Below are 12356 nucleotides of genomic sequence, written 5' to 3'. Positions count from 1 at the left end.
GTTAAATCTATGGTCTATTAAAATTTAAGGGTTTAGAATTCTTTTGGAGAGATTACTTATTTGAATGTTGGCCTATGAACCACTAGGCAATACTATCTATAGTTTATTAGCTTGAGATACAAAGAGTAAAATAAAATATCAGGCATTCATACTCCCTATAGGTTTTTACTATTAAATAATTATCTTCTTTCAGGGCTTATATTTAATAAGTACTTTGCATTTACACCCTACTATCTATATTCTATAAAGAATTGTTTCCTGACTAATCTTTAACATATTTTAAGTTTATGAAATTGCATGTTTTTCTCTTAAAAATAGAGCAGAGGTTATTCCAGACTGAGCTTTAAAGTGAATTATATGGTCGGTGGGGGGTTGGAGCGGAGAATTGCTCAGAGTGCAAATCGCTAACCTGAGTGGGTTGAAGTTAGCTTTGTGAATTGTCACAGAGGTTGTATAGTGACAGGTTTTTTGTTTAAGAAAATAAAGCTTTGAGGTATTCTGAAACATTCTTATTTGGGAATTGCTGAGTTGCAAAACTAGAAGCACTGATAAGTGCATTCAATATTTTCCCCTTTTACTCAAGTTCTTTTGAATTGTAGAGGTCATATATTTTCAAAAAAATTTGTGAGTTCTGAATGGGAGAACATTAGTATTTTAACATGAAAGAAATATTAATGTCCTAAATTTATAATGGTCTTACCTGGAAGTACTTTTGGAGTTGGTCTCATTAGCTCTGCCCAATTCTCTTACAGATTCCCCATCTCCTATTGCTGCAAGAACACTGATATTAGTGGCTAAGTCTGTACAGAATTTAGCTAATCTTGTGGAATTTGGAGCTAAGGTAAAAACATTTTTATTCTTTAAAATATCATTCATGAATGAAACTTTGACATGATAAAATCATAAAATATAGTTTAGGTAAATTTACAGTAATGGGTAGTTCATAAAGATAATTTATATTTTTGTTGGTATGTTATTTTAAAAAATGTTTTGTTTAGATTTTACATTGTAAATAATGGAATTTTTAAGACCATTATAGAAAACTCTATCTTCCATTTTCAGTATAGAAAATTAGATCTTCAATCAGTCAGCATATGTTAAATGCATGCCAACCCATCTTTAAAAATTTATTTCACAATAAACATTCACTATAAATTTTAAAACTCCCATGTCTGATCCCACGACTGAAGACTGTTAATATCATGATAAGGATCATACTATATCATCTGCTGTTGTCATAATGTAACAAACTTGCTGTACCTGGAAATATTTAACTTTTATTGTGCTTAATGATTATTTAGTATGCCATCATGTAGACAGATGTTAAATAGTTCTCTATTGGCTATTTAGATGGCTTCCAATTTGTCACTATCATAAATATTGCTGTAACAAGTGTCTTTATATGTCTTTCCAAACTCATCCAGTTAATATGTTAAACTAACTTTGGAATAAGATTACAAGACTTTCCGCTCCCCACAGCCTTGATGAAAAATAGGCATAACGATACTTTGGTATTTCATTACTCTTAAACATGAAAAATCATTCAATTTCTCTATTTCTTGGAATTGATGAGGTCTTTATCTCATCTCTTTATTGAACTTCTTATTGATTTTAAAAGCGCTTGTGTTAATACTAACCCTCTCCTATTTTACAACATAGCATATAAGATTTTAGTATGAAGAGCAGTTTATATGTCTGGCTTAGTTTTTGGATTTATCTAAGTCATATATATTTTCCTATTATAGTCCTTAGCACACTGTATTTTAATTCCCTATATTTTCTGCTAGATTCTACCCTCAGGGTTGGACCCATGTTTGTCCTGGTGCTTGGCAAATAATAGTTTCTTAGTTATTTTTGAATGAATTACATATGAGCAATTTGTATCTGCTCCAGTGGTCGGCAAACTCATTAGTCAACAGAGCCAAATATCAACAGTACAACGATTGAAATTTCTTTTGAGAGCCAAATTTTTTAAACTTAAACTTCTTCTAACACCACTTCTTCAAAATAGACTCAGGCAGGCCGTGGTATTTTGTGGAAGAGCCACATGTGGCTCACGAGCTGCAGTTTGCCGACCACGGTGCTAGGCTATGTGCTCTGATTTGTTCTCATTCCAGAATTTATTTTTTTATTAAAAAATTCCAGTTCTTTAGTATAGCTGTTTGCTTATATCAGAATGAAAATATTGTCACAGTGAACTTGTATTGCTATTGATGATACATATTTGTAAGAATTCTTACTACATGTATGTTTTTATTATATAGATCAGATAATGTTTTTGATGCATACAGTAAGCTTTTTATGTTTATATTTTTAGGAGCCCTATATGGAAGGTGTCAATCCTTTCATCAAAAGTAACAAACATCGTATGATCATGTTTTTAGATGAACTTGGGGTATGTATACAACTTTTTAAGTACTTTGAGACCTATAGTTAGTATAGCTGAGAGTTAACTCATTTTAGCAATGAACTTTTAAAAAGGTTTTCTATCCAGAACTAAAAAAAACCAAACTGCATATTTTTGTTTACCTTCTTAAACAAAATATTTTGACTATAGTTTCTTAGACTAAATGATTTATACCAACTATACATTATTGGGACTTTTGGATTTGTTATTTTCTAGTTTTTCTTTCATTATTCTATTAGCTGTTTCATCTTACTGTTGTGACATTCTTTTGCTACTTGTTGCTATTGTGTGGAATTTGAAATAAGTAAATAGACTGGAGAATGAATATTTTTGTGGCTTTCTAAGAATGGGGGTTTTAAAGAAAATAATTTCTAAGACCCTGGATTTCTTATTCTTAGTACAATTTAAATAGTTATAAATTTTCAGATATTGACTCAATTTAAAATCAAATAAATGTATTTGCTATTAGAAACCAGAAAGGGAACATATGTATGTGAATTTAGACATGGTATTAGGGAATGCTACAGTAGGAGAGTGAGGTGCCCATGTTCTGCCTTATGCATTCAAATTCAGTTAAAAACACAAAAACAACCACTATACCACTATGTAGTCAAACCTATCAGGACTGCTTGTGGGCCTCTAGTTTGCAATTTCAGGTATAAAAGAAAAATACTCAAAGGAGCAAATGCTGTGTCCCTCACGTTTCCATATGTGAACTCCTGCGAAGTTTTGAAGATAGAAGTATTTCTAGTTTCTAAAAAATCTAGTTGGTCAGTGATTGAAAAATAGTATTTAAGAAGCTGTGTGAAAACTGTTTATCCAATATTTAAGGCTAGCTCATTTTATCATAAGCCACATTTTTAGGTTATCAGATTCATGGTTGGAACTCCATTTTCCATAACCATATATATCTACAGTTCAGCTTTCTCTATCACTTTCCTAGTAATGCCACATGTGTAGTCTAGCCTTTCAAACTGCTTAGAATCCCAGTGTTCTAATACTCTTCCATTCATCTAATTTAACTTTTAAGATTCACCTCAAATCTCTCCTTCAGGAAGGCTTGGCTGAGCTCTAAACACGTGAAATTTCTTTTGCTTCCTAAGTAGCCTCTGCATGTCTGTGATATATAATTCTGTTTTGCTGTGATCAGTTTAGTTCTATCATATCAACTAGACTGTAAGCTCTCTGACAGCAAATACTAGTGTTTTTCATTACTGAGTCATTTAATAAATAAGAATGAATTATATTCTAATTATTTCTTTATACTTTAGTAAACATTGTTTTGCACTATTTAGGGAATGTATAGCAAATATTGTCACCATTCTGGAGCCAATGTCATATTTTATTCTGAGGCTGAGGCTCAAAATAACATCAGTATTTAGTGTACTATCAATGTCCTATAGTGACTGTTACTTTACGAACCTTATCTGAAGTACCATAATTAACACTGATCATATTCACACATTAGCAAGTGTTTTGGGAATAATCCATAGATAATTAACTATAGGCTTGACACATTCTTCTCACATAAGCTGATAAGTTTAGACAAACTATGGTATCTTAATAATGAGATTCAGTCTGAGAGAGTGGAGGGATTTTAAGTTTAGGTTGCATTTAATTCAGATTAGCAACCAATACTTACATTTTTGGGTATGTGTTTCACATTTGAAAACAAACAAAAACTCTATAAAGTTCATGAAACCCATTTATTTAGAATAGAAATAATAATGCACAGTATTTGGCCATGCTGTGGAAGAAAATGGTTTTGAAGTGAATACCAAGATCACAAAATCTATGTTTAGCGGAATTAGCACTGAATATTACATTCTAATAAGTCCTTAGAATTTTAACAGAAATTTAAAAGAATATTATGTGTTAATTCCATTATAACCAATTCGGATCTTTTCAGAAGAAAATTAAAGATTTATATTTCTAAATGCAGTTTTATGATTTCCTTAAAGAATGTACCTGAACTTCCGGACACTACAGAGCATTCTAGGACTGACCTGTCCCGTGATTTAGCAGCATTGCATGAGATTTGTGTGGCCCATTCAGATGAACTGAGAACGCTCAGTAATGAGCGTGGTGCACAGCAGGTAGGTTTTTGCCAGTCTTCATTAACAGGTATGATTCTCTGAGAGGTAATAAGTAGCTGAGTTATGGTTAACATTTTTATCAGTTATATTTACATTTTAAAGAATGAACCATAATCCCTGTAAGATTCGCAGCAGATAGGAATAATAGGCTCAGAGTATGTATTTTTGATACTGCAAAATGTCAAATCTTGCTGTTTTATATGAATTGTTAGCTCTACAGAAAAAAATGATACATATACTTCAGTGGCATGTGTGAAAATGGGAAATGAGTTAGTAAGTTAGCAGTGATGTGGCTTTTTCTTTGTCTCACACACACCGAATTATTCAGGAAGTTTGATAAAAAATATTTCAAGCTCCAGATCCAGAAATTCTAGAGTGTGACATTAGAAATTGCGATTTCTAATAAGCTCTTCCAGATTAGGTCACTACATTGGCCAACCATTTGCCAGTGACCTTACAGGACAGGACTGAGTTTTCTATAATCTGAGATTCTAAAATCAAGTTTAAGATAATAATCTGGCTCATTAAGGTTCTAATCACTTTAGAAACTTGGGTAGAGTATGTACCATGGGCCTACTAATATGCCCATGGCATGCATAATGTCTCCTTACTATACTGGGGCTAGGTTTATTACTACTTAAGGTAAATCTGTATTGGAGGATTTGGCCCAATTAAGACTTTGTAAGACAGGTAAAGGTGATACTTGTTTTCATTTTTAGGCCCAATGTAATCTTGATTCTTTATGTGATCTTATTGGGCTTAAGATGTATCATTTATAAATCTGTGTTCTGGACTAAGATATGAGAATGCCAAACACATGAATTTGTAGTCACTTTAGGGTACAAAAATTCTAACTTAACCAAAATATTATGACCAAATCTTCTGTCCTTCAGAAATTTTCACAAGTTTATGATTTTAATAGAATAATATTATGTTTTTTTTCAAATCTAGGTTTCCATATCTGAAATTTCTTAATGAGCTTTCATTCATTTACTAATTATTTTCATATTGTATTTTCTTGTCTAGCATGTACTGAAAAAGCTTCTAGCTATAACAGAACTGCTTCAACAAAAACAAAACCAGTATACAAAAACCAATGATGTCAGGTAGCAGCCTTTACCCAAGTGTCTGCATGGATTCAGCATGGTAATTCACATCAGTATGTCTCCTTTGCTCTTGCCAAAAATAGCACACCTTTCCACATTCCAGTGATGTGTGAGCTATGCAAACAAAACCCTAGATTCTGCTGGTGAATAATTGTACCAGCAGCTTTGTAAGCTATCTGTGCAGGATTTTTGCACTTTTTCCACATATGGAATCAATCTTTACCAACCTCTGAGCCTTGGTGTACAGATCACCTTTCATATAACATATGACTGTATCTTGAACTTTGAGAATATATTTTCAATACATCCAATTGCCAAAGTTTTGTTGTCTCTTGGGAAAAGAACTATGAAATCAACTGACAAGAAAAGCATTCTGTCAATGAGTATAACTGGATTGCATACTGTTCTTACTGTAACTTCTTCCTGATTAGGAATATGACCGTTTGACTGTTATTTGTTACAGTTTCCAGAATTTGCCATTATAATAGGAACAACCTTTGCTGTATACTTTTTTAAAATACTGTGCTACTTCTCTTGCTAGAACTGTTGAAAGAAAATATATAGATGGAACTATTGACTCATCAGCTTTATTTTTTAAACATACCACTTATTTGTTCAAACTGTATTTAGATCTCATAATGCTTTTGTTAAATGTTTACAACAGTAAATAGTTTAAATTCAATAAATAATCGTCATTGTACTGATCGATGCATGTTACCCAAACATTTTAGACTACCAATTTCTTTTGTGTTAAAAAAAACAAACACCTAGAATGCTTTTTGTTGAAAGTATTCAAGTATTCATTAATTCCAAATTGATTATGCAAACAACCTCATGAGTCACTTAACAGCTATCCATCTTTGAATTTCTGACTACTTGTTGTATCTGCTGGGTATTTAGTTTGTATAGTTTTATTTGCTTCTGTATGTGTATTTTTGTGAAGTATTCACAAGGGTTAAGTTAAAATAAAACCAAGGGATATTAACAAATCGATTACTTCTGTCTAAATACAGGTAAGCATTTAATTTCATTTTCTTCCTTGTTTCGAAACAGTTCAAATTTAGTATTAGAGCAAGGCCCAAAGAGAAGATGAACCTTCAGGTCATCTTTTTTGCTAATGGTCTCTTTAGAAGGATCATATTAGTTCATTCACTCCTATAATTGTATAGGGGAGAGGTATGCAGCAGCATATCAAATGTGGATGAGACAGGAACCAAGGGAGATTATTAGGAAAATCATTTCCCACTCTAAAGAAATATTCTAAAGGTCTATATTCCAAGAGAAACATTTTATTCTATCCCCCTGATTAAAATGTAGGAAAAAACAAAGTGTTAAATAATTGAGGGTTTCAAAGATTTCTGTGGAGGCAGCTAGCTCTGGTATAGCTATAATCACGGTTGAATAATGATGGCAAAAAACTCAGCATACCCTGTACTATATATACCTTTTATTAATGTCAATTCAATTCCACTTTTTCTCCGTATCTTGTTACTTTCAAGCCCTCCCTCCTGCTTTTCAGCTGGATCACCACAGTACTATCCAACTTGGTCTCTTTCCAAAAACCTAGTGCTAGGCAATTTGGTTCCCTCCCAGTCTCTTAAGCTAGAATAGGAAACTTGTTATTTACCTTTGCAGGCCTTGCAGTAACTAGCTGGTCAATGATGAAATAAAACCTCTAAAACTGGGTAGGAAAATTTGAAATAAATGTGGACCTTGCTTTGATGCCAAAGTTTAGTGACCTAAAAGAGAAACAAGGTATCTGTGAACAGCTTGCAATTCTGGCTAGAGCCTAGCAGCACTGGTACTTAACCTAGCCTGGAGGACTGTCAATTTAGGCTCCTCGACTCCACTTTTGTAAAGTCACACTTCCTGAATTTTATTCCTCTCATTCAATGAGGACACTAAAAATAAACCAAAAAAACTCATACCTAAAATGAAAGGAATTATTAAAAAGAAGACATATGCAGTAAATATTGTGTTCAAATACTAAGATGTAATTAAAATGGTACCTACACTCCTATGGAAAGCAGCCATGGATGCATTGACAATGAGGAAAGGTACGTATCCATAAAACATAGATTCAGGGCAGTTGAGTTTCTCAGAATTCCTTCAACCCAGTTTTCCAGAAGAAATTTGACAGACATCCATAATTTGATTCCAACTTAGAAACTGAATAGTAAGATTACAGTTAATAATTAAACAAATGCTATTAATAACCAACATTTATTGAACACTTAGTATATAGAGGCATTATTTCCCCTGGGGAAAAAATAGGCACAGAGAGCTTTAGTAATTTGTCCAAAGTGGAGGTAGCCATGATTCACACCAAAGTAATTTGGTGCTACAGTCTGTGCATTTATATCTACTACTTTCTATTTAAAATACATTTCTTGAATAATATACTTAATCTGAAAAATTTCTAATAACTGTAACACATTTATATGGCAATCTAACAGGTTAATTATAAAACTGAACATACAATTTGCTACTACCCAACCTTTAGGTTTTTAATCTAGACAACTACTAAATACTGCCTATTTGATTTCTTTTTAAGAAACTCATTTGGAGATGTTTTCAGTTAACTAATTGAGGAAAACAAATACCTGGGTCACTAGCTTTCATACATTCTATAGTTAAGTGGTAACATACAAATAGCTAAGTACATCAGGATGGCATTTGAGAAACCACATATAATGGTGCCTTTTTTCAAAGGGGATGTTTATTGCATTTTTTTTAAAACAACATAGGCAAGTAATTTATAGCTTTGGCTACTATAGGAAGACTAATTTGATTTTTACTCATGGGGGTGGGGGGGTCAGATTATCCAAACCAGGTGCTATTCTGGGTCCTTTGAACATGTCTTATTTCACATAAAGCTACCCTGAAAGGAGAAACTTTCAAATAAATAAAAAAAGTTTACTGTATTTTGATGCTTTCACATTATTTCATTTTTAAAGAAATTTAAATGCTTCATCCTTCTGTAGATTTGTTAGCATTGACAAATCAATTTCAAATGGTTAGAGAGAATCTACCAGGTCATCATCAGTCCATTCTTCCTAAGAAGGAAAAGAAGATGTAATAAGGATAACGTTATTTTGAAGCATAACCAGTATTATTTACCTCCTTGCCTCCCTCTAGGAAAATGTTCTTTTAATATGCTGATTACAGAAGGTAGATAAACCAGGAATATTTGTTGTTGTTTATAGGCATGGTCCCACAGACTACTCCAATGACAGGACAAATGTTATAGTTGTGACCTTCTGCCTCTGATTACTAGTATTCATTTATATCTGACTTGCCAGGTTACAATTTCTTTTTAAGGGCAGGAGAAGAATCCTTGGAGGGTAAAAATTTATAGCATGTACGTCTATCCCTGCTGCTTTTTATGACCATAGGAAGGATTTTTCAGCAAGTAACTATTATATTGCTTCAGAACACACTAAGACAGAAGTGAGAAAAATCCCTGTAATAATGGACCATGTACATGGAGGAGGATGCAAAAAAGTATATATATAATGCTTGTACTCTGGAAGAATAAAATCTTAATAGTATGGTCATACCAGAATGCACAATAGGAATAATAGTTACCTTTGGAGAACATACCTCCTCATGTTTGGATTTCTTTGAGACATAATCATCATCTTCATAGCCTTTCCTCTTCTTCCTGTAATTAGGCAACCATCAAGAAGCAATGTAATAAATGGCAACATAACTATAAAATAAATTAGCAAGACTATATGAAATATACTGAAAACAAAGCCTGGATACATGGAAAGAGATGAAGAATTATAAAGACATTATCTTTCAAATTAATCCTTAGGTTCACTGTAATTCTAATTAAAATCCTAATAAAATTTTTCATGGAACTCATCAAGTCTCACTCTGACCTGGAAAAGATTATGCAAGAGTAGCAAAAGGAATCTGAAAAGGAAGTGTTGGGAGGGGACTGTATTGCAGTTCTCATCAAAACACCATACATAAAAGCTATGATAACTAAAAGTGTGGTATTAGCAAAGAGTAAAACAGATTAAAATGATTAGATAGGTAAGACAACTATATATAGGAATTTAATTGGTAATAAATGAGTAAGGCAAATTATGAAATATTTAAAAATGGCTGCTACAACAGGTTATTTGAAAAAATATTAATAGATTTCTACTTCCTATTCACAATTCTAAATGTTTTTAACAGTTGAAAAGAAAAAACAAAATAGGCTAAGATATTTAGATATAAAAGCATAACACAAATGATAAATTTCCTTACATATCACAAAGTGAAAGAAACAACAAGAAAAATAGGTGTATAATAGATAATGCAAATTAAAATACTATTTTTTTTCATCCAGACAAGAGTTAAAGGTTGATACTATTAAATGTTGTATATGTGTGAAAACATTAATAAAAAGAGAAACTTTATTTCATACACTAATACAGGAGAAAAGGCTGGCAACAGTAAACACCTAAGTTACCTCTGAGGACGAAACGGGGGTTTGGCTTTTGGTCAAAGACAACTTTGGTTTACCTGTACTGACTGACTGACTTTCATAATGATGATATAGCTATTACTTGTGTAATAAAAAAGATAAAAGAATTTTAAAGACCAACGAAAACATATTTTATCCTAAAGTAGTGCTTACAAAGTGTGGTTCAATAACCATTTCCAGTGTGCAATAAATAAACTGAGTGTGTGTTTAGAAACTTTTATAGAAATTTGATAAATTATGACTATCGAATCTAATAAAATTTAAGCTTTGTATTATATGTCTTTTTTAATCATTTTGTAGTAATTTGTTATATTTTATGAATGTATAGGTCTGTAATGAATTCTAAAAAACAACAGTCCTTTACAGTTTGAGAAGCACCCTTCAAGTACACATAGAAATGTAGAATCTGCTTGGCACAGTACAAAGTAGGTGGTAAATCTGAGTAAGATAGAAACTCTGGCAATTAAGTAGTTAGTAGGGTAAGATTAATGTAAATTCGATCATTTAATCCAGAGGTTGAAAAATTATTTGTTGAAGGGCCAGACAGTAAATATATTACTCCTTGTAGGCCATAGCCATCAGTTTATGCCTCAATTACCCAACTCCTCTTCTATAGTGTGAAAACAGCCATAGGCAGTATGAAAACTAAGGGTATAGTTATCCTAATAAAAGAGTAATATGCAAACTGACCATCACTCCAAGACACAAGATGACCGCCACAAGATGGCCTGCAGGGGAGGGCAGTTGTGAGCAGTTAGGGGTGACCAGGCCAGCAGACGAGGGCAGTTGGGGGAGACCATGCCAGCAACGGAGGGCAGTTGGGGGGGGGGGGAGCCAGGCCTGCAAGGGAGGGCAGTTGTGGGGGGCAAGGCCTCCAGGGGAGAGCAGTTGGGGGGGGACCCAGGCCTGCAGGGGAGGACAGTTGGGGGGGGGGGGACTCAGACTGGCAGGGCCTGCAGGGGAGGGCAGTTAGGCGTCGATCAGGCTGGCAGGCAGAAGCATTTAGGGGCAATCGGGCAATCAGGCAGAGGCAGGCGAGTGGTTGGGAGCCAGCAGTCTGGCGGGCCTAAACAGGCAGTCGGACCTCCCTCAAGAGGTCCCAGACTGGAGAGGGTGCAGGTTGGGCTGAGGGACACCCCCCCTCCCCGTGCATGAATTTTGTGCACCGGGCCTCTAGTGTTCCAATAAAACTATTTCTAAAAACAGGTAGTGGCCTGGATTTGGCCCATGGGCTATACAGTTTGCCAAGCCATAGTTTAAGCCAATTTCATATCTCTTGTAAAAAGAAAATTACCAGTGTTACAATTCAGTATTCCCCCCTATCTGTGGGGGGAGGGATGTTCCAAGACCCCCAGTGGATGCCTGAAATTGCACAGTACCAAACTATATATATAGTTTTTTCCTATAGATACAAACCTAAGATAAAGTTTAATTCCAAATTAGGCACAGTAAGAGATTACCAACAATCCTATATAATAAAGAGATAAATGGTCATGACGCCATCACCCCGTAATGAACAATCAGCCGGAGGTGGCAGGTGCGGGTGGGTGAGGCTGCGTGTGTGGCGAGGCCGGGGGATGTGAGGTTGCGTTCCCAGCCCAGCGCCAGCCGGGGGACGTGATGCTGTTGTTTGTTTATTAATAAATTTACATATTTTCATATACATTTTACTAATTTTCCTTCATCTCTGACACTTCTATTATAAAGGGCAATTAGCAGTATTAAAATATTTCCTCTAATTCCCTTTTAATGTGCACGAATTTCATGCACCAGGCCACTAGTCTATAATAATAAAAGGATAACATGCAAATTAGACTGGACAGCCAAATGTCCTTCCGGACAAAGCTGCCATGGCTGCGAGGGCCAAGGCAGGCAGCCACAGCGGCTGGCAGCAGGAGCAGCAGTGGGATGATGGGGGCAGTGCCTTCCGATTGGCCTGGTCGCCTCCCACAAAGCGAGGCCAGACTGCAGCTTAGGCCCGCTCCCTACAAGAGCGGGCCTAAGCCATCAGTAGGACATCCCGAGGGCTCCCGTACTGTGAGAGGGGGCAGGCCGGGCTGAGGGCCCCCCCCCCCCCAGTGCACAAATTTTCGTGCACCAGGCCTCTAGTCTATAATAAAAGTGTAATATGCTAATTAGACCAGACAGCCGAACGAACTTCCAGGAGAAGCCGGGGCTGCAAGGGCCGAGGCAAGCTGATGTGGCTGAGAGGGCTGAGCCCCTTGTATGAATTTGGTGCATCGGGCATCTAGTAACTAATAAAA

General features: G+C 35.0%; 2 protein-coding genes across 15 annotated transcripts in view; one reads left to right on the top strand and one right to left on the bottom strand.

Annotated features, from left to right (window-relative positions):
- RASA1 (RAS p21 protein activator 1) overlaps window positions 1-6186 on the top strand; it is a 95733-nt gene extending 89547 nt beyond the window's left edge. For all 3 annotated transcript variants that reach the window (XM_008162089.3, XM_054715085.1, XM_054715087.1), the window contains 4 exons: window positions 753-841; window positions 2318-2395; window positions 4369-4503; window positions 5530-6186. In XM_008162089.3, the coding sequence (XP_008160311.2) occupies window positions 753-841; window positions 2318-2395; window positions 4369-4503; window positions 5530-5613 (386 nt within the window). In that variant the 3' untranslated portion in view covers window positions 5614-6186. The remainder of the gene's footprint in view (window positions 1-752; window positions 842-2317; window positions 2396-4368; window positions 4504-5529) is intronic.
- The window catches only part of CCNH (cyclin H), a 45765-nt gene that overhangs the window by 8731 nt on the left and 24678 nt on the right, over window positions 1-12356 (bottom strand). For 5 of the 12 annotated variants that reach the window (XM_054715088.1, XM_054715094.1, XM_054715096.1 and 2 more), the window contains 5 exons: window positions 9198-9273; window positions 8530-8665; window positions 7623-7778; window positions 7237-7348; window positions 701-770 (listed from right to left, as the gene is read on the bottom strand). In XM_054715088.1, coding sequence (XP_054571063.1) covers window positions 8638-8665; window positions 9198-9273 — 104 coding nt within the window. In that variant the 3' untranslated portion in view covers window positions 701-770; window positions 7237-7348; window positions 7623-7778; window positions 8530-8637. Of the gene's footprint in view, window positions 1-700; window positions 771-4482; window positions 4542-7236; window positions 7349-7622; window positions 7779-8511; window positions 8666-9197; window positions 9274-12356 lie in introns of those variants that run through there. The other 7 variants (XM_054715093.1, XM_054715095.1, XM_054715090.1 and 4 more) reach the window with 6 other exon arrangements.

This window comes from Eptesicus fuscus, chromosome 4, assembly GCF_027574615.1.
Source record: "Eptesicus fuscus isolate TK198812 chromosome 4, DD_ASM_mEF_20220401, whole genome shotgun sequence".
In the NCBI taxonomy this organism is placed as follows: Eukaryota; Metazoa; Chordata; class Mammalia; order Chiroptera; family Vespertilionidae; genus Eptesicus; species Eptesicus fuscus.
The sequence above is the reverse complement of the archived record's forward strand: the minus strand, read 5'-3'. Positions and strand labels throughout refer to the sequence as shown.